Below are 27,480 nucleotides of genomic sequence, written 5' to 3' on the forward strand. Positions count from 1 at the left end.
AAGGACAAAGCCATACAAAATAATAATGTTGTAACAAGGTGGTAAGTGCTTTAGCAGAGGTGTATAAAAAGTTCTGTGAGAGCACAGGAAACAGATGCTAACATTTATTTGGACATAACTTTTCATACTTTTTATTCACAACATAAACCAGTCTTCAGAATAACTGAGGGAGGTAGGTGAAATTATACCTGTTTTGTAGTTAAAACTTTGAGGGGTCAAGGAGCTTTATCAAAGCTGATAGTCTGTCAAAAATTAAACTTTGGATATGAATATGGATGTCCTGACTTCAATGCTTAGACTGTAATTTAATATTTTGCTTCCTATAACAAAATATACCCTGCCCTGATTATTTTTTCTTAATCAAAATTTCCTTATGATGTGTTTTTGGAAAGACATGTCAATCCCACTCAGTTGTAACCTTCAACTCATTTCATCAGTTTTTACTTTTGGTTGAGGAAATGAAGAAAGAAATATGTCTAAAGCTGGCAAAATGATCTATCATCTTTGGTCAATGCTAGGCACAATAGGAGCTGTGTACACAACTGAAGTCTTCAGTGGAAGAAATGGTCTGTATGTTTCTGTGGTGTATTTTCAGGAATAAATGTTTAGTATAACTTGCCTGGTGGGAAATGTATGAGGGTCATAAATATATTAGGTGGTTAAAAATTGATACATGGTAATGTTTGTGTCTGAATGATTGAGTTATGTTTCCAGATAACTCTAATAATTTCATTTTTTATGTTTGAGCTATTTAATTTTTCTGTTGGGCTTCTATTATTTAGTCTTTGATGCAATTATTCTTTGTCCAGGGTATTTTTCCAATTTTCCTGTGAAAATATCTGTTAGAGTTGCTAGAGTTAGCAAACAAAAATGTGGTTACATTTCAATTTAAGGTATAGGCATGTTTAAAATATTGAATGAAATATATTTTCAGGAGGATATGAAATTAAAATTTAACTGAGCATTCTGTATTTTATCTGGCAATCCCAGTATAGGTTCAATCATCTTACTTTATTTTAACCTTCTTCACAATAGTATTATTGGTAGAAATGATGCCAGACTTACCTCATTATTGACTTTTTGTTTCAGGTCTGTTCTAATTTTTGAGTGTTCAACTGAAAATTCAGGATTATATTGAATACTGGGGATCTGGAAGGAGGTTTGGTAATAGTAATATTTCTGATCTGGAAGGGAGAACAAAAATGGACGTTTTTGCTTTAGTTCATTTGAGTTGTATAAATATCAGAAGTAGAGGGGATAACATAGAAAAAAATCCTATAATTGATGAACTATTGGGAATTAAACATTCAATAGCTATGGCCAAAACCTCTCTCTAACCTTTTCTTTTCTTTCTCTTTTTTTTTTTTTTTGAAGTAAAATTGGCATATAATATTATATTAGTTTCAGGTGTACAAGATGATAATTTGATATTTGTATAAACTCCAAAGTGATCACCACAATGTCTTGTTATCGTCTGTCACCATAAAATTGACCCCCTTCACCCTTTTGGCCCATCCCCAACTTCCCCTCTGATAACTTCTTCCTCTCGAGTAACCACTAATCTGTATTATGTATTTATGAGTTTTGTTTTGTGTATTTGGCTTGCTTTTATAGACTGCCCATAAAAGTGAAATCATATAGTATTTATCTTTCTTTGTTTGACTTATTTCACTTAGTATAATGCCCTCAAGGTCCATCCATATTGTCTCAAATAGCAAGAATTCCTTCCTTTTTATGGCTGAGTAGTAATCCATAGTGTGTGTGTGTGTGTGTGTGTGTGTGTGTGTGTGTGTGTGTGTGTGTGTGTATCTGTATCTATATAATCACATCTTCTTTATTCATCCATAAATAGACACTAAAGTTTTTTGTGGATTTTGGCTACTGTAAATAATTCAGCAGTGAACTTGGGGGTGCATATATCTTTTTGAATTAATGTTTTTGTTTTCTTCAGATAAATTCCCAGAAGCAAATTAGCTGATTCATATGGTAAATCTATTCTTAATTTTTTGAGGAACTTTCATACTGTCTTCCATAGTGGCTATACCGATTTACACTCTATCAGTGTATGTGGTTTCCCTTTGTCCACATCTTTGCCAATACTTGTTATTTTATGTCTTTTTATTTTTTTAATTTATTTTATTAATTTTTGAGAGAGGGTGCAAACAGGGAGGGGCAGAAGGAGAGGGAGAGAGAATCTTAAGCAGGTTCAATGCCCAGCACGGAGCCGGACGCAGGGCTCATCTCACGACCGTGAGATCATGACCTGAGCCAGAATCAAGAGTCAGATGCTTAACTGACTGAGCCCCCTGGTTACCTCTATTTTTTGTCATTTTTATAATAGTCATGCTATAGGTGTGAGGTGATATCATGGTTTTGATTGCATTTCCCTGATGATTAGTGATGTTGAGTACCTTTTCATGTGCCTGTTAGCTATGTGTATGTCTTCTTTGGAAAAATGTCTATTCAGGTCTTCTGCCCATTCTTAAATTGCATTGTTTGGCTTTCTGTTTTCGAGTTATTTGAGTTCTTTATATATTTTGGATATTACCCCTTATTGTACATATGAGTTGCAAGTATTTCTAACCTATTTTTAAGATCACACATTCTCAGAGTTATGTGGTTGTCAATTGTTTCATAATAAAATTATTACCTGTTAGTAATAATTCATACATTTAAGCTGTTAATTAGATAATGACAGAATATAATATATCCTCATAAGTTAACCTTGAAGTCAGAATTGCTACTAAAATAAATTTTACCCTCAGTACATTAAATATTATTAAGCCATATAATAATATGTATTGCATTGTTCAAGAGATAATATTATATGAACCAGTTCAAATTTTAAATGCTAGAAATAATTTTTATACATAAAGGATAATCATTTCCCAAATGTAGATAAGTTTATGCAAATTAATACTGCTTCATACGAAGTATGCATAGATTTATGAAAATTATTGTTGCAATTAAAATTGCACTCTATAATATTAGAAAATATTAGGCTTTGAAATAAATTGAGTGGCTCTTGAAATTTTCAAAATAATACAATGAGGTATATTCTTACCAAATGCCAAAAAATACACAAGGAGACCGATGATTATTGATAGAACCAACACAACAGCTGTGACAATAAGGGCAGTCATCCATGGTTTCAGTGAACTTGTCCTTCTACCCAGTGTTGCTGGCCTTTTGAGAGAGAGTTGTATATTAAAGTCAAATAGAACTTAAGTACTAAAATCTTAGTTTTTCATAGTTTTGATATAGAATTTTTTTTCTCTAGAATTCATGGTTAGCTCATATTACATTTAGTACATTAAATATATTGTTCTATAAAAAATAGAAAAAATACCAAAATACTGTTAATGAAAAATATAACTGATTGACATTTGACTTTATATTTTGATTTTAGAAAGTCAGAATTTTACTGCAATTGACTACTGTTTCATATACTTCCTGGTCCATCATGCTAGATTTTCTGAAATATGTTTTTCTTTGTTAAATGAACTAAAAACATATTTCACTCATGTGGTTCACATCCAAAAAGCCTCAAATAATGAGAGCATCTGGGTCACTCTTCTCATTCTAGCATAAACCCAACAGAGGCTCAAAGTGATTACTAAAGGCTCAAAGTTGGATACAATCAATGATATGGTAATAGCAATGTAATGGGACAGATGGTAGCCATACTTGTGGTGAACATAGCAAAATGCATAAACTTGTCAAATTACTAAGTCATATACCTGAAACTAATATAGCACTGTGTGTCAATAATACTCAAATAAATAATAATAATAATAATAATAATAATAATAATAAAACCTTAAAGTTGGGTGTTGGGGGAACTGGAATTAGGACTTTGGCTTTTGGGGCTTTTTTCAGACCTCTGTACTTAATCCCATAATCCTGATTTATATGACAAGTAACCTGTAATGCATATGAAGAATATCTAGAATAGGACAGGTTGAAGAAAAACAATAGAGCTATAAGGAAGAAATAATCGGTAGATAAAAAAGAGATCATCAATATAATGAACAAATAAATAATTATAGCTCAGGACTTTGGACCCGGGAACTTCGTGGTATGAGAACCACTGGTTTGATGAATATCTATTTCATAGGGCTATACGATTTCAGACCTGTGATTTTTAATAGATGATATTGGATAAAACAGGCCATATTTACTTGAGTAAATAATAAATTTAAACAAAAATATTAAGACAATAATAGTACCAGTAGTATGCAAATATGGCAAAAAGTATGAAAGTGGTATGCAAATGACTGATATTTCGGAAAAACAGTGTGGAGGCAGGGGGATGTGACAAAGTTCTGTCCCTATCCCAGAGTCAGGGCCCAAAATCTAAAGGCTAAATCTGGATAATTACAGAATTGAGACAGTCTAGAATAAAACTGGCATGGCTTGTCCAGGAACATCTCATTCATGGGAGAACTAGGCAGGAATATGTCTCTGAAAGTTAAAGGTACCGGTTCTTGTTCTGTTAAAATTACACATGTAAAAGCAGAAGAAAGAATTACCTTCCCTGGATCGGTGGATGGTTGTGGTAAAGTGGAAAGTAGATCAGCACTAAATAATTGAAGATATCACCTTGGGGTACCTTTTGGCATCAACAATCTGGAAAAAGTGGGGATATTTCTGTATCCTTGTATCTTCACAAAGAAGTTAGAGGCAGTTTCCTCACCCAAGAACCATCAACTTGAGCTCTAATAAATATCTCAGGTAGCACTGGTTCTGAGTTTTGTTGTGTTTCTGGAAGGAGCTAAAGTTACTCTGGCTTGCCACTCTTTCTTTGGTTGGTAGCAAGACAAGAGTATTAAAATCTACAAACATCTGAGGTATCTTTAGAAGAGCTGGGCAAGGAAAGAGCTGATGAAAATATTCACTGCCTTTATTAATAGAAGACCATGGGCAATCATGAACTCATTCAGTTAACATTTACCAAGTTTCTTCGTGTGCCACTTTCTGCTTGGGATTCAAAAGTGAATAAGACATAGTCTCATCTTCAAGAATGTGTAACCTAGCAACACATTAAGTAACTACTAAAATACAAGAGATAAATACCATAATGGAATTATGTCCAATAAGCAATGAGAGATGAGTGTATACAAATGGTTTTGCCTTAGAGAACTTATCCTTTGAACAGGGTCTTGGAGGCTGAGGAGGAGGAACTGGTGAGAATGATGTCTACCACAGGCAGAGGGAACAACATAAACAAAGACAAGGATTTCTCAAGGATATACATGAGAAAGTAGAATTTATGAATGAGAATATAGATATACCTAATTAATGCATGTATTAATGCATATATTCATTAGTTAACTCAGTGAATATTTATTGAACATTGCTATGTACAAAACAGGGGAATATAATGAAGAATATTCAATAGATCTTCCTCTCAAGGAACTTATAGTCTTATAGAGAAGGATGGCATTGTACCAAATTGCTCCTAGAGCTGTAGAGTATTTCTAAGACAATTTCAGAGAAGGACTAATGATTTCTCTTTGGAGGAAACAGTGGTTGAAAAATAATAATTTTTATTTATTTATTTTAACCATGATAATTTTTTAAAGCTTGAAAATGCTGGACCCATCTTTCCTCTCCTCTGAGTCAGATATGGAAAACCATTCATAAGGAGGCAATTTAGTTTCAAAAAAAAATTCTCCTTGAACTGTTTTACTTCTAACACCAGAAACATCACTAAGAATGAATTATAGTCTTACATACGGGTCATATTGAAAAATTGTGTGAGTACATTTTCTTTGTTTTTTTATTTAGAATTTTTTTTTAACATTCATTTTTGAGAGACAGAGACAGAGCATGAGTGGAGTGGCGGGGGGGGGGGGTGCAGAGAGAAGGAGACACAGAATCCAAAGCAGGCTCCAAGCTGTCAGCACAGAGCCCGACACAGGGCTCAAACCCACAAACTGTGAGATCATGATCTGAGTGGAAGTCAGATGCTTAACTGACTGAGCCACTCAGGCACTCTGAGTACATTTTGTTAATTATGTAGACATGCCCTAAAATGTATTCTTAAATGTTTTTTTAAAAAATAAAATAATTTTTCTTCCTGATTTTTTTCAGTACTAATCTAATTTTAACTTAAAAATTGATGAAATATCACTGGCTGTTCTAGATTGGTGGAGTTTGTACCTCATAGGTACTTGGCAAATATTTGTCTACTAAACAAAATTATGTGTCATAAAAAAGCAGGCAGCCCTAAACTATTTGTGACAAAAAAAAAAAAAAAACCCAAAAAACAAGAAAACGCTTTTCAGCAGAGTCTTGCAAGAGATTAATTTCTTCAAATATGGTAGGAGGAGAAATGATCTTAAGCATTTATGTGGGATAGAGATACAATTATAAATTTTGCACTTAAAAATCTCTAAAGGACAATTCTTTCCTTCTCTTGCTTTCCTGGCTTCTCCTTCCCCCAATCCTTCCAATTCAAAGAATTGAATTTTGGTCAGACTATCCCAGCCAGATGACTAAACAGATTCAGTGTAGTATAGGAAAATCCAGCCTTAGAGAAACCTTTGACATTCAAACAAACAAAAACACTTAAAGTGACCTCACCTTTGAAGTGTTTATGCCAAAGCAAAGATGAGCAGTGACAAAAGTTACTCATTCAACAGGTCAATCACAAAAAGTCAAAGCATTTTTGATCCCTCCCCCCTCCCTTTGGTTACATTCTGAGTGGCTCATTATCCAGACTGTCTCATGGGGAGGTATTTCTTAACAAAGCTCAGCAGAAGGGAATGAACTCTCCTTGCTCTTATCAGTGTCAGCCATTTTCTTTCAATGTAACAATTTTTTACCAAGGTACATATTCAGGTCCTTCCCATTAGATAGCTCTCCTACCATCTACTGTTTTCCTGGAGCTTTTAAACATTTTATATAACCATAATATTGTCCCTCAGTGATTCAAAGATGAGAGATAAAGGGTTTTCTTTCTGCCACAGCCATGGCCACATGACTTGAAGGGTTCATGGTCTCTGAAAGAGGTTATTCATTGTAGTTAAGGATGTGGGCTCTGCAGCCGGCCTACCTGATTTCTTATCCTGGCTCCTCTGTGGGACCTTGGGCAGTCCTTCAACTTCTTTGTGCCTCAGGTTCCCTTTACCAAATGTGGGTAATGATACCTATCTTGTGAGATTATTGCAAGGATTAAGTGAGTTAATATACCTAAAGCATTTAGGATAGTAACTAAAACCTAGTGAAGACTTAGGAGTTTTGATTATTTTATTATTTTTATTATCAAAAGCAGCAGACAAAGGATATCAAGCAGATATCCTTGTACATAGATGAGATGGAATGAACTGGTAGAAAATATGTGCTGGATGGTAGATGTGCCCCTCATGAAGGAAAGAGGTGAGAATTGGTGCCCAGGACCTTGGAATCTGAGTGACAACACTGGCCAGAAACTATGCAGAGACTGGGAAGCCCCTTAGGAGCCTAGAAAAGCCCTGATGATCTCCAGGGAGAGTTCCAGCAGATAAGAGTCTAAGCTTGAGATAAGGGGGGCTACCAGAGCCTTCAAGAGTAATCCCTAGTTTCAGAAGTGGGCATTATCAGATGAACACATTTTGGAGAATCCATAAGGGGAAGAATTACAATAATGGATATGAGAAAATTTCAGACAAGATAATTGAATCATCTGGCTGGGGTTTTAACCCATTGCCTAGGGAAGACAGAACAGTTCTGGAAGAAAGTTGTTGTTGTGTAAGTATCAGGAGGTGATGGTGTTATTATCATAGTAACAGTGGCTTAGCAGTGATGATGATGATTTTAATTGTACCACCAGATATGATGAGACTTGCATAAAATCTGTGATGTGAGTAGAAATACTACAAGTTGTGAAAAAGATTAAATGAAAAGATATGAGCTTTCTTTTATCTTTCGTGTTCTGACAAGCTCTGTGTCTTGTTTCTATAACTCCACATTATGCAAATAAGGTAGACATAATGTCTCATAAGTGAAAAGTTGACTAATGTCATAATTAACTGGTATTTTAGCTGATAAGAGTTCAGAAGAGGATAATTGAGTTCTGTTCATGAATGCAAATTTGCATGAAGTTCTATAAGAAGCTGTTTCTTGAAGGAAATTTTAATTTTTTTTAAGTTTATTTGAATTGAGGGAGTGTGTGTGTAAAAGTGAGTGTGTGTGTGTACATGTGTGTGTACACGCGCGAGTCGGGTAGGGGCAGAGAGGCAGGGAGAGACACTTCCAAGCAGGCTCCACACTGACAGAGTGCAGAGCCCAACGTGGAAGTCAAACTCACAAACCATGAGACCATGACCTGAGCTGAAATCAAGAGTAAGATGCTTATCAGGCTGAGACACCCAGGTGTCCCCCTTGAAAGAAAATTTAGAGTATTGAGGCAATTAAAACCTGATGAGGACCAAAAAGTTGCATAGGCCATTGGCTTATTGGGTTATTGAAGAGAAGGTGACTGGCCAGAGAAGTACCATACTACTTTGGCCAACACTGGTTCAGTTTTGTTGGTACATTTTCTTGCTCTTATTAATATTTTCAAGTAAGCATCATTTATCCTTAATCATCTCTCTTCCTACTGCTGTTTAATGACAAATTTTGACCTCCACAAGAAGGCAGGGGTTGTTTTGAACATTGAAGCATGCACAGATGTATTAGCTACAAATATTTTCTAATGAACAAGTTCTACTGTCACTGTATCTAACCACAGGGAAATATTTATTTCTAAAAATTAAATTTGAAATGTGAAAAGAAAATGAGGTAAAGCCTTTCTTGAGTCAGAAAGAACTATTGAAAGAAAGGTTTGTTACTGCTAGAGAAGTCACATGAGTGCCAAAAGGGGAGAGTAATGATAGTTAGGTAACTTTGACAGCTTTAGTGAATAACTGTCAGGAGTTTTTACATTTAATCAAAACACATTTTGAGCTGCCAGAGCCTTTTGATGTCTTCCTTCCTTCCTTTCTTTAGCAACTTTATTGAGATATAATTCACATACCATACAGTTTACTCATGTAAAGTGTAGAATTCAATGGTTTTCATTATATTCACAAAATTAACTATCACCACAATCAATTTTTAAACCTTGTATTACCCCAGAGACTCTGTACCCATTAGCAGTCCCTCTCTATTTTTTCCTAACTCCCTGACTTTAGGCAATGACTAATCTACTTTCTGTCTCTATTGTTTTGTTTATCCTGGACATTTCATATAAACAGAATCAATCATATAACAAATGTCTTTTGTATTTGTCTTCTTTTGCTTAGCATAATATTTTCAAAAGCTATAAATATGATGGTATGTATCATTTCATACTGTTTTCCATAGTGGGGGGTAAGACTTCATTTGTTTTCTTTTGCCAAATAATATTCTATTTTATGGGTATGCTATATTTTATTTGTATATTCATCAGGTGATGGACATTTGGATTGTCCCTACTTTTTGGCTATTATGAATCATGCTTCTCTGAGCATTCATGTTCACATTTTTGTCTGGAAATGTGTTTTCATCTCTTTTGCATGCATAGCTAAGAGTGGAATTTCTCGGTCTTATGATAACTCTATGCTTAACGTTTAGAGGAACTGCTAAACTTCCCCAAAGTGCCCACACCATTTTACATTCCTATCAAGAGTGTAAAAATGTTATAATTTCTTCACACCTTCACTAATCTTTTCTTTTTTCTCTTTGCTTCTCCATAGTGGTTTTTCTTTCCGTTTTCTTCCTTCTACTCATTTCTTTTGCTTTGTTCTTATTGTATCACCACCCTCTTTTTAGCTAAGTCTGTACATTTCTTATTACACTCTTCCTTTACTTCCCTTTCCTTTTTTAAATAACATTTTTAAAAGACAAATATATGTGTTAATAAGATTATTCACAGTTTTCTAGATTACCCACTCTCTGAACCTTGAAATCATAGGACATCTCCCTCTGCACAACTGCTTCACATAGTCAGTCTATCTCTGAATTTTCCTTCCCATTTGTCCCCTTCTTTGCATGTCCTTAACATCATCATACTTCAGGCATTCAATGTGTCTCACCTGGACAAACACAGTAGCTATTAACAGATCTCTTCATGCCCAGATAATTTCCCCTCAAATACATTCTACAGTGTTGCTGCCAGAATTATCTTCCAATTATACACTTCTAATAATGTGATTCTGTCATTCAAAAACCCTTGAATATTTCTCATTGTGTGTGCTATAAGCTCTTTGGGTTAGTATTCATTCATTCGTTCAATCATTCATTGAGGATATATTTATAGAGATCCCACTATGTGCTAAAACTGATTCTGCTGCTGGAAAAACTGTGGCAAAGACCGATAAGTTATCTCCTTTTATGGAGCTCACAGGCTAGTGGAAAGAGGCTGAAAATAAGCCAAAGAATAAGTTTCATCTCATGAAAACAAAGCATATTAATGAATAGAGAGTGGATGCCTAACTGAGTAGTAAGGAGTTGTCCCTGCAGAGATGTCATTTCAGCTGAGAGGTGAATTGTGAAGAAACAGCTTCTAGAAACTTTACTTCTGAGTAAAGAACAACTAGGTGGCAGCAAGTTCCTAAAGCTAGAAAAAGAGTGTGAGCTTGTTGAGTTCTTGAAAGAAATCAGGCAAGGGTGCTGGATCATGATCGGTCCCAGAAAGAGTAGAAGAGGTTCAGCCAGAGGGACAAACAAGTATCAAGTCATGGGGCCCCTGAAGGCAATGCCAAAACACTGATAATTCAAAGTGTCATAGAAACTTTAAATATAGGAAGAACATGATATAATTTAGATTTTTAAGAGTCTTTCATTTGGTGTGTCTAGCTTAATTCTGGGTTTTTAGTGGATAGTACTTCTCTTCACATGTGTTATTCTGTTTCTTACATTCACCCATTCCTGTTTTGCTCACAATACTTCCTCTGCCTAAAATATCCTCTCTTCCCCTGTATTTGTAACCTCCTCTTTTCACAGCTGCTGGTATTTCCATTTCTGGAAACCTTTCGATGTGCTACTCCAATGCCTTCTCCCTCCTCTAAGGGCCAGTTCCTTTCACTGCGATCCTACTCCAGTTAGCAGCCACCTTGAAGTTTCCTCTACTGCGTTGTTGCTATTTTGTTGGGTTGGTTGTGTTCTATTTCATGTTCTGGTTATTTGTGTCACTTTGTCCTTCACCCTGCCTCAGCTGTCCAGCAAGATATATGTTCTATATCTTGTTATTACCAATAACTTCAATTTCTCCACAATCTAAATTTTAATCAACCAGCTCTGCAACTACCACCACTCTTTTTTTTCCAGCTCTTTACCTTAGTACCCTGACTTCACCCCCACTGGTACTTACAATACATGGATCCTACTATCTTTTCACTGTCTTCCATCACCCTCATGGTGACATTGCTCTCTTACTTGGCATAAACCCCATGGTCTCTAATTATACTCATTCCTGGCATACATCTTTCATCCTGTAATCTTCTCTCTGTCATAATCATCTAACAAAACTCCAACCCTGGTTAAATACAACTTTATACCTACTCTGTGTTTATACAAATATGGCTGGGAAAAAAATACCCAATTTTGCTGATGAGTCTCATTTTAATGCAGGAGCACTAACCTCAAGTTGGCCTCAGTGCTTCCTTGCCATAATACTCATTTAGTTATTCTTTCTTTCTCCCAGTGTGAGAAATAGATAATTATTCATACCTTGTCTCTTCAAATCTTCAATACCTCCTCCTTCATCCTCACCCTCAGCTAGTGGCCTTAAAACAATTTCACTGAGGAAATAGAAATAATCAGAAGAAAGCATCCACCAACACATCTGCCACCCCTATTGTGCTTTTTTATCTCTTATTTCTGTGCCCATCTGTGTTCTCTGCCTTTCTTCTTGTTATAACAATACTGTTTAACACAGTGTTTGGCCCAAAGTGGGCAATAAATTTTGGTTTATTCATTGAACTGTTCTGTTCAAAACATTGTTCTGTTTTCTGCAGAGACAATGAAATTTAACTGAAGGGCATATGGGACAAGGAGTGAAAACATTGGGTTCTAGTCTTATCCCCCTACAATCTGAGAGAATCACTTTGAAAAGATGAAGTCAAGAATTAAGACAATTATCTAGATAATTTCTCCTAATTGCCCAGAGAGTTTTCTCAATATCCCACTCAGCTGTATAATCTGGTCTGTATGTGATCTGTCACATATTTGAAAGTTCTCTGGGTTGCTGTGGCCTCATGAGGAAGAAAGAAGCTGACAGTAGCGTATTTATTGGATTGTATCTTAATGCATGTATTGTGCACTATCATGGGTCAGGCTTTTAATAAGATGTTTGAAGACAATACCATGTTACAATATTTTACACATTTTTACATGATATTCCATCTCTTCTAGATAATTCTGCATGTATCGCACAGTCTTCAACAGAAAACAAGCAATATTTCTCACATTACTTTTTTTTTTTTTTTTTTAAGAGATTGCTTTGGTCACAGCAGCCTTACCAGCTTTCTGAAGAGAGGTTGCATGTGTGGGGTGGAAAGAGCCCAGGTCGTTTTCAGACAAAATGCCTTTGCTTTCACTAGTCACATGACCTTGCCTCATTTATTACAGCCTGAGTTTATTAATCTGGAAAATGCAGATGACCCCTACAGAGATATAAGAATGAAGAGCTAGTAAATTCTCACTTGATATTAGCTCTTGCTATCAGACTTGGATGAGGAAGACTGGTTGACCCTGCTGAACAAAATGGGATGGCTTAAAAAGTATAAAAAAAAAAAAAAGAAAAGAAAAAAGAAAGAATGAAAGAAGAGAAAAATATAAACACTCTGTTCTGACTAAGGCAGTCCAGCCACTGCATAGAAGTCACACTCATTCGGGAGATTCCTGTCTATGTGATAACTGAGTGTACAGACAGTTCTCTTGTCCCCAGTTTCCTATGACTCATCCTCACATTTCAGTGGCAAAATACCTGCCACAGGGTGACTGTATTACTTCAGTTAAATATAAATGGCATTTGTATATATATGATAAGCTATCTTAATTGTTGGGAGTTCTTTCTGTCTGTGTTTGATAAATTTGCACAGTGTAATCAGAGCCTCGTGGGGGTGGTTCTAGAGAGTCTTAGGGCCCCTGAGAAGATAGGGAGTGGTCCTTTAGTCAAGGATGCCCCACCTTATTTCAAACAGGTTTGGGAGAGCGGAGGGTGAGGTAGAGGGTGGAAGGGTGAAGCACAGGTCACCCTAACAATAATAATAATGATAATAGCTTTAATTTATATAGCACTTTATAGTTTTTAAAGAGCTTTATCATACCCCGTAACACTTGATCTGCACCCCTATCCCATAACTTTGTAGAGTTCACATGGTATGATTTGCCTATTTTTCAATTGAGGCTATAAAGATTTACCCAAGACCATAAAAGTACTAACTATTGGAGCCCACCTAAGTTCCTCGTCTTCTACCTATGAACATTTTTCTCTGTGGAACACAGGTTCTAATCCAAAATTACGACAGCAACGACCAGTGGGGCATGTGAGAAAAATAGAAATCTGGGAAAAGGAAGGGAAATTTTGTTGAGCAGAACTGTATGAAAAAAAAGCAATTTCATTTTCAGCCCAAATCCAAGGATCTGGAAGAACACCAAGACTCAGAAAAATAGTACATGGAAGCACTTAAGAGCTTCTAGTATTTTGCGGAGTAACCAGGGCAACCAAAGCCTTACAGTGGAGCTGTTCAGCAGACCATGTGGGAGAGGCATGCCTTAGTCACATGTCTCACGACAGTGAGGTCACCGACTATCTGGGCTATGACCTTCAGGGAACCCAAAAAAGCAGTAGAGGACAGAAAATGATTTTTCCTGTTGGAGGGAACTAAAATCCTTTGTGGAAGAGACTTAATTCGCTTATAAGTGGGACAGTTATAAGCCATTCTATGGAGTCTATTCTCAGAAACCTAAGTAAGAATCTAAGTCAAAGAAGTATAACAACCCCCTAGAAAATCACCTAGTCATTTGTTACACATGTGTGTCTGGCATAAGGGTCATGATCAAATAAATCCTAACACACTAAACTGTCTTCTAATTGGCACCTTCACTGGGGTCCATTAGCAATGATAACCTTTCACATTTGTAATCTTTTGTAGTTTTCATGGTGTTTATCTGAAATATTGGTACAGCAATAAAAATAGGTCTTGCGTATGGTCCAAGGACACATTGCTATTAACTAGAGGAATTTTCATTTAGATGTTCTGACTCCAAACCCAGTGTTTCTTCCCTGCTATTTGCTCTAAGCTGCTATTTATTTTGTAAGGGGAACATTTCAGTAATCTGGATTTTAATTTATTAGTTCTTCATAAAATAGAGATTATTTAGAGGGCACAAGAATATTTTGCCAGAGAGTTGGTATTTGAGCTTGAATTGCAAAAATTATAGAAGATTCCATTTGATAAACTTGAAAGGACTGGAAAATTCAGGTAGTTACAATCAAAGCAATATTTAGCCATAGTAATTATAAAAAAGCATCAACCATGAAACTTAAAAATCAAAATTTCCCCTGCTGTGTTTATGATTTTATTTTTATGTATGCTGAAGTATATAAGTACCCTCTATAATAAACCCATAATGAGCATGTGTTTTAAAAAGTAGGGCTTCTAATTTGCATTTTCTTGAGGATTTCAATGTGGTCAAAGCTAAAACTTAACACCTATTACATTAACTAAATAAGGAGGCTTTCTGTATTGTGAGTCTAACAACCCCAGTTACAATTGCCACTTCCCTATGTACATAAAATGTACTCATCTTCAAGAACTCACTCAAGTGCTGTGTTTGAAGTGTTCATATTCTGTCCTGCTTAAAATTCATTGTTCTTTTTTTGAATGATTTTCAAATTTTAGTTGCAATCATCACAATTTTTTTTTGCCATAAGCACTAATATCTCAAGGTAATTTCCTTACATTTTTAAATGAACTCATTTTTAATATAGCCAATCCCTAAGCAATAATATCCATCAAATGCTGAGTTTGATATAGTAGCTTTATCTTCTCTATCATACATTAAAATAAATCCTACCTAAAGTCATTTCATTTGTCACCAGCAGTATGGGTACTGGTCTTTCAGGTAATTTTGCTGAAGTGCATTGATTATACTCGTACTTAACATTTATTCAATTTTAAATTGTATTATATTCATTACTACTTATTGTTCTTTCAATCATCCCCTTACCAGAAATCAGGTTTCCTTTATTCCCCTACCATGTACCCAGTTACAAGTCTTGTCCTTGGTAGGAATTGAGTACATTCATTGTTATTGTTGAAATAAACTAACATTGAGCTCATCTTATTATTACTTAGATCTTTTGTTTGCATAAGAAATTTCTCAGTATCCACTTACTATGACCCCTGTGTATGAGTCTGAAATTCTATGTGGTTTATTTACCAAAACTGAGGATTAAGTTTGCATTTTAACTCAGTAATATGCCAATATCTAGGAAATTTGGAAGGAGTTTTTTCTTAGATGGCTAATGAACTGGGAAACAGAAAAACTTTGCCGTGAATCTGTGAAATAGGATTAATTGCAGATGGACTGGGCAATAGTACTTTCAGACTACAAACTTCCCTTCCATAAGTCTATAAAATAAAATAATTATTGCACACTACTTATTCCTATAGGGACATTTAAAATATTGTACTACGCCAACACTGTAAAAAATAGTAAATAAAAACCCCCCAAAATAAAAAAACCCCACTTTGTGTTTTACTTAAATGCCACACCAGAAGGAGAACTCTTCTTTTAAAAACTGCCTTGTTTGTATAAATTGTGTCTTTTTCACTGTTTTATTTGATACCAAGCATTGATAAAAAGTTGATACCTTTGCTTGCAAAGTTCTTGGAGCTAACAGATTAGATAAATCAGTATCACATGATCTTAGTTTATTTTCATGTTTTGCTTTTGCATTTTTGCATGAGATATTCACTTCCTAAAAATGGCATGTAGACATCATCACAGGAAACACTAAGTAATTTGACTACTTTTTTTTTAAAGGAAAGTGAATAATAATAGATCAAATCTTCTATTTATCAATTTTTCATAAATAAAAGGAAAGTCAAATGGCAAATTTTAAGTTATATGTTCCAAATATGAAAAGGAATAGGTAGGTTGGCTTACAAACATGGATTTAAAACATTCAATATGCATTAGCAGTTTTACTTTACCATTTAAAAATGATTATTAAGTTTATACTTATACCAGGTACTTCTGGTAACTGAGATTATGGCAGTGAACAATCCAGGTACTGTGTCAAATTCATTATTGTACTTTTAGCACATGGAATATGGTAGGTGGTCAATAATTTTCTTAATTGAAATAATAGGAAGGAAGACTCAGAGAGGAATCTTAACGAAGACTGACTAACATTTAAGATATGGGCAAAGAATGAAGTCTGAAAACCACAGAGGAAAATAAAGAGGAAAGTAAAGTGTGATATGATGATGAAAGAGGATATTCAAGGAAGGATTGATCCACAGTGGCATACACTGTTGAGAAATCAAATATGATAAAAATGTAGAAACCCATTGGGTTAAGCAGTAGTGAATCACTGGTGACTATGACAGGAAAAGGAACAGAGTAGTGGCATTATAAACAAAATGTCAGTGGATTTGAGGATAAATTGGGAGTGAGGAGACAGAAAGGCAGATGTAAACGTTTTCCCCCCATGAATTTGACTATGGATGGGAAGATAGTAAGTCATCAAGGCATATGGGTTGATGGAGGATTTTTTTCCCCTTGTGAATGGGACAGTTTTGAGTATGCTTACAATGGTGTTAACAAGCCAGCAGAGACCCTGAGGTTGGGTGGATATTTGAAGGATCCTGGATTCTAAACTCTTAGTTTCCTACATATAAAATTGCTATTTGTGGAGGTCAAAAGTGTTCATGTATTATTGACCTTTTCATATGGCTTAACCTAGAATGAAGAATTTGGACACACTGTAGGCATCCAGTTAGAGTATGAATGGATGTAGGTAGGTTTGTTGGTTCAATGTCAGGAAGTTGAAGGAATTCTTTTCTAATTGATAAATCACATTCTCTGTTTGAAGTAGTAGACACATGAGAGGACAGGTGGTGAGAATTGGAAATTTGGAGAGGCTGGAGGAGCTGGAAATAGCAGTGGAAAATGGGAGTACAGACTAAGGGAATGTAGTAGGAATGCTGGAGAGAGCTGAATCCTAGATGAATTGGCACTTCTTGTACATTTGTGAATTTTCTGGTCTGGGCAAGGGTGAGCCACTGTTCAGACAATTATATTCTCTCTAGAATTTATCCAGGTGTGAATGATGAAAGAAAAAAAGGACAATAGAATATAGTGGAGTTTGCCATCATTAAAAAATTTATTGAAATGATAAATATAAGGATCACAAGCAAAACAAAAACGTGTGTGTGTGCGCACGCACGTGTATGTGTTGGGGATGGCAACTAATAGGTATGAAGAATTCACAGATTAGAAGAGCCAATGAATAAAAAAAAACCCTTATGCACTAGAAATAACTAAGACTTTAAGAAGGAAGGTTAGAATAGAAATAGTTGTCCAAAGTTATGATTCAGAAAGGTAATTCCAAGTCATGACCAAGTCTAGGGTGTGGACATGAGAGTAGTATTTGAAGACAATATTCTAGAGATGAGAAGATCGAGGAAATAAATGACTAGGATGTTGCAGATGAAGCACAAAGGTAGTGATGTTACCTAGAGTAAATGTAGGGCGTGAAGTAGAGGAAGAGATGGGGAAGCAAGTGCCGGGGTGCCTGGGTGGCTCAGTCAGTTAGTTAAGTGCCTGACTCTTGATTTCAGCTCTGGTCATAATCTCATGGTTTGTGGGTTCAAGCCCAGCGTCAGGCTCCATGCTGACAGCACAGAGCCTGCTTGGGATTCTCTCTCCCCTCTCTCTGCACCTCCCCTGCTTGTGCTGTCTCTTTCTCTCTCTCAAAATAAATACACTTTACAAAAAAAAAAAAAAAAAGGGAAGAAAGTTCCAGTCTTCAGTAAAGAGGGGGCATACTCGTGGTTCCATAAGGACCATGACGAGAAAAGAAAGAGGGCAGAGAGCAAACTGTGTGAGCCTCAGAGGAAAAAAGCAGTTTTCAAGGGTGTTTACAAGGGTGTGGAGAACTATGGTCTGAGGTGGCAGTAAAGAGTGAGGAGAACCAAGACTAAATCTTCAGTAATAAACCCTTAGTTGAGATGGTTGTAAAAAATAACGTGTCTTGAGGAAAGAATTATATTTCAGTTTTATAGGGATATAGAGAATATGCAGAGAAAAAAGAAGGTTAGGATGTAGAGCGGTTTGTTAATGAAGGGATGGCATTCCAAAAATTGTGAAAATGCACAAGATAACTTATCCTAAGGAAATAATTTCAAATTGTGCAAAAATTATCCAGAAGGATGTTCATTATTACAGTGTTGTTTACAATATGTGTATCCATTTTACCATGATTGAAAAATTAAAAAACAAAAACAAATAGAGGTTTAAATTAGAGATAATGTATCATGACATCATCCTGTAAAAATACTTAGCTATAGAAAAACAGATGTTTGTATCTCATTAAGTCTTATTTTTTAAAAGTGTTGATATAAAGAAAATACAAATGTATATCTATGTATAATGTGAGTGTGTTCTGGTAAACCTAATTTAAACTTGGAATTTTGCTACTTGAGATATACTAATTACTCTTACTCAGTTTAGGGGCCATCTGTCTTCTCTCTCTCTCTCTCTCTTTTTTTTTTTTTTTTTTTTTTTTTTTTGGTATCTTGTCCTAGCCCTACATTGACAGTCCTGAATTCCTAGAGCCCAAAAAATGAGGGAAATTACAGAAGATAAGGGAAATATGTTGTTTAAATGACAAGCTTGGTTTACAAATTAAAAATCACCTGAGGGGAGCCTGGGTGGCTCAGTTGGTTAAGCATCAGACTTCAGCTCAGGTCATGATCTCTCAGTTTGTGAATTCGAGCCCTGCATTGGGCTCTGTGCTGACAGCTCAGAGCCTGGAGCCTGCTTCGGATTCTGTGTCTCCCTCTCTCTCTGCTCCTCCCCTGCTTACACTCTGTCTCTGTCTGTCTGTCTATCTGTCTCTCTCTCTCTGAAAAATATTTAAAAAACAACAACAAACCTTGACAGAGTCTTTTTATGCCTATTGTTATAAAACCCAAACTTGATTTTTACAATCAATGTGGGAAAGAACTTAAAATCCATTGGTGGGTGTTACTGCATGAAAAGAGACTCTAGGTGGTTGCCAGAGGCAGTAAGGGAGGGCAGAAGAAATGAATGAAGTTGATCAAAAGTGGTCAAACTTCCAGTTATAAAATAAATAAGTCATGGAGATGTAATGTATAGCAAGGAGACTATATTGCCTATTTGGAAGGTGCTAAGAGAGTAGATCTTAAAAGTTCTTATCACAAGAAAAAAATTGTAACTGTATGGTGATGGATGTTTACTAGACTTATTGTGATCATTTCACAATATAGACAAATATCAAATCATTATGTTATACACCTGAAACTAATGTAATATTGTATGTTAATTATGTCTTAATTTAAAAAAAAGAAAAGAGACTCTTATATGTCTGTGAGGCAAAGAGAAATGTAAAATTATTCAGAACCTCATTGTAGGAATGTGATAATCCAAGGAATCTATTTCATAGTTACTCAGTTTTAGGAAAGAAAATAAGGACTAAACATTATAAATCTATTTACACCTGTTTATACCACTATATCTAAATACAGAGTGGCTTACTAGAAAAGTAAACAAAATTTTCTGTGTGAAAGAGTCTTTGAAAGTGATATGAAATCCAGCTAAGTCAAATGGAGAAGTTCCAAATAACCAAACCTGATAAGTTGTTAGTCCCATATAAATTTGAAGAACAATCAAACAGCTCAATTAACATATTACATGCCAAGAATTCTACTAGGTGCTAACATGTACAACAAAGAATAGTTATATTTTCTTCACATTACCCACAGGTGACAAAAATTAATAAACATTTACCTGTATATTTCAAATGGAGAAAATCTTCTGAGATTTAACTACACTGAGGCATGGATTTCCAAAGGGAAGAACAGAGATAGTTTTTCAATACCTCCCCCACCCATCCAAACACCCGTACCCCTTATTACTCCTGGGAGCCACAAAACTAAGAAAAACCAAAACCAATATGGCAAAAATCTATACAGTAGATATAATCATTTATCTGAATACGGATAGGTACAATAGAATTTGTAAGGATTTTGGACTTGGAGGGGAAAATTTTGAAAATCTTAAGAATATAAAATAATAGGAATGGAGAGGTCTAAATGGTTTCCTGGTCAATTGATCAGAGGTAGGTCTTCTGCTTTTCCTAGATTTTTACTTCAGCTTGTTGTTCCTGTCTCTATCGCTTTATGTCACTTTCATTTCTTTATGGTAGGTTTCTTTAACCAGCCCTGATACACAATTGACATTTACCTAACCCTTAAAAGAAGCAATTAAAACTGTGTGTTTATTCATCCCTATGCCTCTGATGTCCCAAATGGTGACTAGTACATAGTAATTCTTGAATAAATTGAGGACTGTTAATTGAATAGCATATTGAAGAGCAAAATAATAATAATAATAATAATAATTAATTAATTGGATTATCTTTATCATATGGAGTCACCACTTTTCCCCCTACAGAATGGAGAAAATTTTAAGTAAAAATAAAAATAATAATGATCATCGTCCCACTTCTATTACATTCCATTTAAAAAGTGAATCCTAATGTGTGCCAGTTCTAGAAATAAGATCAATTAAGTGTAAAAAGTTGTTTTTGTTCATTTCATGTTGTCTTTTAACAACCTAAAGTTATTAATGTGTAGCTCTATGGGGAGCAGGCAGAAAAATGAACATTTTGAATGACTATTGAGAATTAAATCTGTTGGGAGACTGTGATCCAGAAGTCCATGTGTGCTTAATTGAGTTTTATACAATATTCAATTATTACCAACAAAGGAAATAGTGCAACTCTAGAAAAACAGTATTAGGAAAGATATTTGTAATTCCCTCATTATTTTGAGTAATTTGTACTAATTGACTCATATTTGCAAATAAATAATTAATGTTAAAAATATAGAAAAATGCCGAATGGATTAGACAGGGGAGTGGGAACTAAAAAACGTCTAAGATTTATTTTCCATAGACTTCCTTTCAAATCTGTTAAATACAAAAATTTTAGGATTATTTTTTTTGCTCTTATTTTATATTCTTGTGTATACATTATTCTTATATTGTTCTTTAACTTTTTATTTTAAAAAGCAAAAAAAAAGTCTCAAAGGACGTTGTTTCCTTTTTTTTTTTTTTTTTTTTTTGAGTTTCAATGATGTTGATCAATTTCAGAATGGGGGTAAAATACAATACTTGCTCTACAACTTGTATATTTCCTGTATCTTCAATGTGTCAACTGAATGCATGATTTGGAAAGATCACAAACAGCATTAGATATTCTAGAATCTGGATACATGCAAGAATTGCCCCATCCTTTCACTCATACAAATTTACACAATGTTACCCCAGACTCTGTTTCTCCTTCCTGTCTCTGTGACTATCTCATTTTCACATTAAAATTTCCAATAAAAATCCAACTTGTTAAACCTTTCAAATCCTAAATATGAAATTGTTAGCATGGTTTCCTGAAATAAAAAACACTAACACGACCGTATTGTCTTCAACAACAGCCAAGGAAAAGAAAAACCTATTCAATTTCCAGTTCGCGATAATTTTCAGAAGTAGAAACCACAACCTGAAACAAATCTGTCAAACATGAAATAAAGTTAAACTTACTGATACATCATACTCTGCTGAGAACACAAACTTCTCCACCTCCGTGTTTCTTAAGATTTCTTGTCAAATGAGTAGCATCCTGGGCATTCTTTCAGACTTGTAAGCTAACTAAAGAAAGAATGCTTAAGGATTTAGAATAAACTAGTTTAACAAGTTGGGATGGGTACATTTTAGCCAATAGTAGGGTTTGAAGTGAAGAATCACTTGATAAGTCTTTGTTGCAGGAAGTAAGAATTTCCTGGCTTTGGCTAATGAAAATAAATGAGAAACAGTAGCGCCTACAAAACCTAAGCAACACCCTTGAAAACTTGGAGAAGTTTTGTATTTGCCTTTCGAGAGGTGTCACTCTTCCTTCTGAGTCACTACAGGTCTAGTCCTCAGGCCCTGCTCTTCCTCTCTTTCAGAAGCAATCGTGAAACAAGACCAAAGGTTTTCGTAAAACATTTGATAGCCCTTGACTTTTTTTTTCTCAGTGCGACGGTACCTGTACTCATTATGCCTGGCCCAGTGGTTCATTTGTGTGTATTCTAAAGGGGAATCCAGCTTCAAGGTAGAAAAATGAAAATATATTTGTGCCAACCGCCATTTTAAAAGGCTTCACCAGCTGATCATACTCTCTTTCATATGCTCTTTGTAGCTACGGCTGTATCTGCTTTCTTTGACTTGGAGTTTTCGTTTCTGTTTATCAAGTCCTTTTTTTTTTTTTCCTATTGTGTCTTTGCCCACGTGCCTAAAATATCCTTTCCCTTCTTTCTTGCACAGTTCTCAATTCAAAATCCACCTCACTGTAAGATTCAAGTAATTTAATTAGAATCCGTCTACACAGAGTCCCGAGACTTTGAAAGCCTACGTTCTCGGATGACTCCTCCAGATTTCCCTGGCTCTCACACTATCTGAGCAACCCCTCACCCATGCTTTCCCTTCAAGCTGGCATCTAGTTTTACTTTTTCTTATTTTCAGGTCTATGGATCCATCTCTCCTGTTAAAGAGTGAAACATTTGAGACTAGAAACTTTGATGTCTTTGAATGAAAATGCACTTATCAGCACCTCTGCAAACACTTGGACATGTGGTACTGTCTTTCTTTTATAACGTTGATTTGACAATCCACATTCACTCACATTTCCATCCCTCTTTTGTTTTGAAAAAAAGTTTTTGGCAAGACAGGAACACACAATAATTACAATTGATAAGTGATATATGGACAAAATGTTCAAATTAGCTAATAAATAAAAATTCTATATCTTTGCCAATTTTTATATTAATGAGTAACAAATTCCTATAAACTTAACCACTTAAAACAACAGCCATTTGTTATCTGTTTTTATTCTGCTGATCAGAAGTCTGGGCAAGTTCAACTTTGTTCTCTGCTTTCTGTCTCATAGGTGGAAAGCAAGGTATGAGCTCAGCTAGGTTCTTTTGTGGAAGCTATGGAGGGAAATCATGTTCCGGCTCATTCCAGTCATTGGCAGAATTAAGTTCCTTGCAGAAAGGCTAAGTTCCCTGTTCTTTTGCTGCCTGTCAGCTAAGACTGCTCTGCTCCTAAATGCTATCTGCAACTGATACACAGTTCTTTCCATCTTCAAGCAAGAAATAGTGCATCTTCTCATACTTAGAATCTCTGACTTTTCTTCTACCGGAAAGAGAAATTCTCTACTTCTAAAAGATTAGGTTAAACCTACCTGGAAAACCTCCTTTTTTATTAATTCAGAGTCAACTGATTAGTAATCTTAATCATATCTACAAAGTTCCTTTTGCCATGTAATGTAACATTATCATGGACATGTGTATCTCATTTTATTTACAATGAGATTAGGACAGAAGATCTTGGAGGACCATTTCAGAATTCTGCCTCCCTACCACAACATTAAAATAAAATATTATTTTCTATCCTTTTACCTATATGTTTAATAATGTTAGTAGATTTTAGTGAAAATTTAACATCATATACTCTGGGAATATGGTCAGTTGGTATAACAGTTTCAGAAAGCACACTTGCTAAAATGATGGGGGTGGGGAAGCTTCTATGCAAAAGGGTTCATTTGCGATGCAACATTACAGTGTATTTAAAGGACTAGCGGTACCTTTTTAAAAACTGAAGTGAAGAATGGCAAAAGAAAGAAGCCAAGATGGGAGATTAAAATGGAAAATAGGAAGAGTATAATCATGAAATTTTTTAACATCAAGAAAATGGATTTTGTTTTTTACTCTATAGGTCAAGGTCTCTTAATTTCTTTTAATGCCATGTCTATCTTTGGCTGTGGATCCCTTCTCCTAAAAATGTGTGTTTTTTTTAGATGCATAAAATAGAATACACAGAATTATAGGGAAACCAATATATAGTAGTATAGTTATGGGAAAAATTTTAAATTTGTGACAGAGTAATAAATATGTTTTTCCATTAACATATTAAATCACAGGATTTAGCAATGTTGAATAACAGTTTCAAAGCTGCGATGAGCATAAACATATTTTGATAAGTATGTAACAACTGTTAAATGAAGTAAAAATATCTATAATCTCTCTTGGTGACAAAGTCACTGATATAACTTATGTTACTATTTTTATTTTTGTTTTTTTGGGTTTTTTATGCCTGTTTTATAATAGAAAGAAAAAGCAAATTTCTGTTAAAAGTTAGTGAAAATAAAGTTAAGATTTTTTTTCTATCCAAGTTGTTGGGCTCTAAATTAAGTAAGTATCTCTTCTGTAGGAGATGGAGAAATTAGAGGTAATTGAAAAGAAATGCAGGAGAATGGACTAGAGGACATCAAGTTGGAGAAGGAAGATCATTTTGGAGTTCTTCCAAAAATCTAGGCAGGGGATTATGGAGGTGGGGTCATTTGGAAGTTAGAGTCATTTGGATTTATGAGTTCAAAGAATTGTAACTAAGTGTGGATTATCCACTTGGCTGTTGAAATTGACTACAATGAAGACAGAAGTTAGGGAGAGAGATCTATTTTGAGCAGACACCTAGTAAGTCAATAATTGTGAGGAGTGATCAAGAGGTTGGCAGTAATTAGGAGGCATAATGTGTGGAATAGATAGAGGTATGAGCCTATATACTAAAAACACTACACGTTTTATACTAGTGTGTAGCAGTAATTGTTGGAAGACTACACAAGTATTTAGAAGCTTATAATTAAGAGTTGGAGGAATTCTGACTGAGTTTGGAGTTCGAGCCCTGCCTTGGGCTCTGTGCTGACAGCTCAGAGCCTGGAGCCTGCTTCAGATTCTGTTTCTCTCTCTCTCTCTGCCTCTCTCTCACTCACATTCGGTCTCTTTCTCTCTCAAAAATAAATAAAACATTATCAAAAAGAAAATACTAAATATAATTCAACAAAACACTGGCATTTGCAAAATACACAAAGCAACTAGTATTGATAAATGAAAATGGTAACACTGTATAAAAATTTATGACAATCTTAGTGCACTTTTGGCATCAACCATGCTGGTATCGGTATCCAGCAATAAACTTTGCACTTTTCAAACAGGTTTTAAATATTCTCTGATTTTTAGATGGTATTATTCAACAGGAAAGTTTCATAAACATCATGAGGTAGGGAGATTAATGTTGCATTTCACAGATTGAAGCAGTTGGAAGCAAAGTTTTTAATTTTTATGACAGGATTTTTAATTTTATGACATGCTTGCATTTCTTATTAGCCATGTTAAAACTTTAAGGCAAGGAAAATATTGAAATCTGTAGAAGAATGTTTATTGTAAGTATTTACAGAAACAGCTTAGGGCACCTGGGTGGCTCAGTCGGTGGTTTGTCTCTGTGCTGAGTGTGGAGCCTGCTTGGGGTTCTCTCTCTCCTCTCTCTGCCCCTCCTCTGCTCACGCGCTCCCTCTCTCTCTCTCAAAAGTAAATAAGAAACGTTAAAAAAACCCAACTCAATCAAAAATTTTAATTTGCTGAATTTTAGTGGGCTTTCTGTGTTTTATCTATTCATAAAACAGATTTTCTTTTTTTTTTTTTTTTTTTTTAATTTTTTTTTCAACGTTTTTTTATTTATTTGTGGGACAGAGAGAGACAGAGCATGAACGGGGGAGGGACAGAGAGAGAGGGAGACACAGAATCGGAAACAGGCTCCAGGCTCTGAGCCATCAGCCCAGAGCCTGACGCGGGGCTCGAACTCACGGACCGTGAGATCGTGACCTGGCTGAAGTCGGACGCTTAACCGACTGCACCACCCAGGCGCCCCCATAAAACAGATTTTCTAATGAGGCAGTGAAAAGAGCAAAGAGAAAGACATTGGTTGTTTAGTAGAGTTCTTTTGCTGCTTGTTATTTAAAAATATAATCTAGATTTTTAATTTATACCATATTAAGGTTTTAAATTTGCTGCCAATTTACCTAGCTCTGCAGCTTTGCCTCATTAAAATTATCCTCCTTTCCTTAGGTATAGTTGGATATACTTTTGTTGTTTGTCTTAACAGTAAAACTGTTTTGGTCCAATGAAACTTTGCTGAATACTATGTGAATTTAATTTTCCTCACTTTTTTTTTTTTTTTTTTTTTTGCACAGAGAAACATTAGCTGGCAACAATCTAATTCCTGCGACTTCTAGAACTGTAATGTTCCTGGCTAGCGACGGCCACATAACAGATGAGAGTAGTGGGGGAAGACTAGACTGGCCACAAGGGTTCCAGTCATTTGTAACAAGGTTATTTTTCACTCTCATGAGTGCATGACGGAATGCCTTAAATACATCCCCTCACCCTCAAACAAACATATTAACAAAGTGACAGATTTATTCAGTTGAAGAGGGTAGATTCCCATTGATGTACTTTTGCTCTTATTGTTGAATTGTGAATTTCATTGAGAGATGGTTAAACATTGCAAAAATTTTGGTCCATTGTTGTTCTAGCATTAAAAACGAACGCTTTAGTTCTCATGGCACCCCAAATGCCATCAGGATTCCACAGGGATTATGTGCTGTATTGTTTACTGTCAGTTTAATGGATTTGACCTTTCAAAACAATATGTCAAGCAAATTTTGGTGGTTTTTGTTTGTTTGTTTTTTTAAGATGAGAGTATTACTATAACATTTACAACACAGGAGGCAAAACCCAGGTTTGTTTGTTATTTGTTTTTTTTTTTTAACCACAATATTTTTGCAAAATTCACAAGGCAATACTATTTATCAGTAAAAATGTGAACACTATTTTAAAAAATACAACCTTTTTTTAAAATCTTAATGTATTTGCAACATCATCTGTACTGATATCAGTTTACAATAACACACTTCACATTTGTTTAGCAGGCTTTAAACATTCTTTGACTTTTCAATTTATTATTCAACAGGAAAGCCTCACAACAATCCCATGAGGTAGATAGTTAATGTCCCATTTGGTAGATGGAAAACATGAGGTAAAATATATTGCATGACTCCTATAACACCACTCAACAGATCAGGTATCAAACTAAAAATAGAACATATGAATCCTGTTTTAAAAATCCACTTTTCCATTTCTCGGATTTACTTATGGCCTTTTGTATTTATTGCTCTCATTTGTGTTAAAATGTCACTGAATTGAATTTGAACTGAGCATTGAATCATTTAAATCAGTGTGCAGTTTCGCAGGCACTTCTATGCGAAAAAGGTATCAGTCTTCTGAAATGTAAATATAGTTACACAAAAGCATATATTCATTGTTAGAGAACTTACACAGTAGA

General features: G+C 35.1%; 1 protein-coding gene and 1 long non-coding RNA gene across 2 annotated transcripts in view; one reads left to right on the forward strand and one right to left on the reverse strand.

Moving 5' to 3' along the window:
* Nucleotides 1–5,007, reverse strand: part of LOC132693088 (transmembrane protease serine 11G-like) — a 29,296-nt gene extending 24,289 nt beyond the window's left edge. The window contains exons 1-3 of the mRNA XM_078445092.1: nt 4,955–5,007; nt 3,065–3,186; nt 1,066–1,184 (exon numbers count right to left, since the gene is read on the reverse strand). Coding sequence (XP_078301218.1) covers nt 1,066–1,184; nt 3,065–3,186; nt 4,955–5,007 — 294 coding nt within the window. The remainder of the gene's footprint in view (nt 1–1,065; nt 1,185–3,064; nt 3,187–4,954) is intronic.
* Nucleotides 1–27,480, forward strand: part of LOC144616046 (uncharacterized) — a 218,160-nt gene that overhangs the window by 188,832 nt on the left and 1,848 nt on the right. The gene's annotated exons all lie outside the window — the stretch shown is intronic.

Source organism: Panthera onca, chromosome B1 (assembly GCF_046562875.1).
Source record: "Panthera onca isolate mPanOnc1 chromosome B1, mPanOnc1 haplotype 2, whole genome shotgun sequence".
Taxonomy (NCBI): domain Eukaryota; kingdom Metazoa; phylum Chordata; class Mammalia; order Carnivora; family Felidae; genus Panthera; species Panthera onca.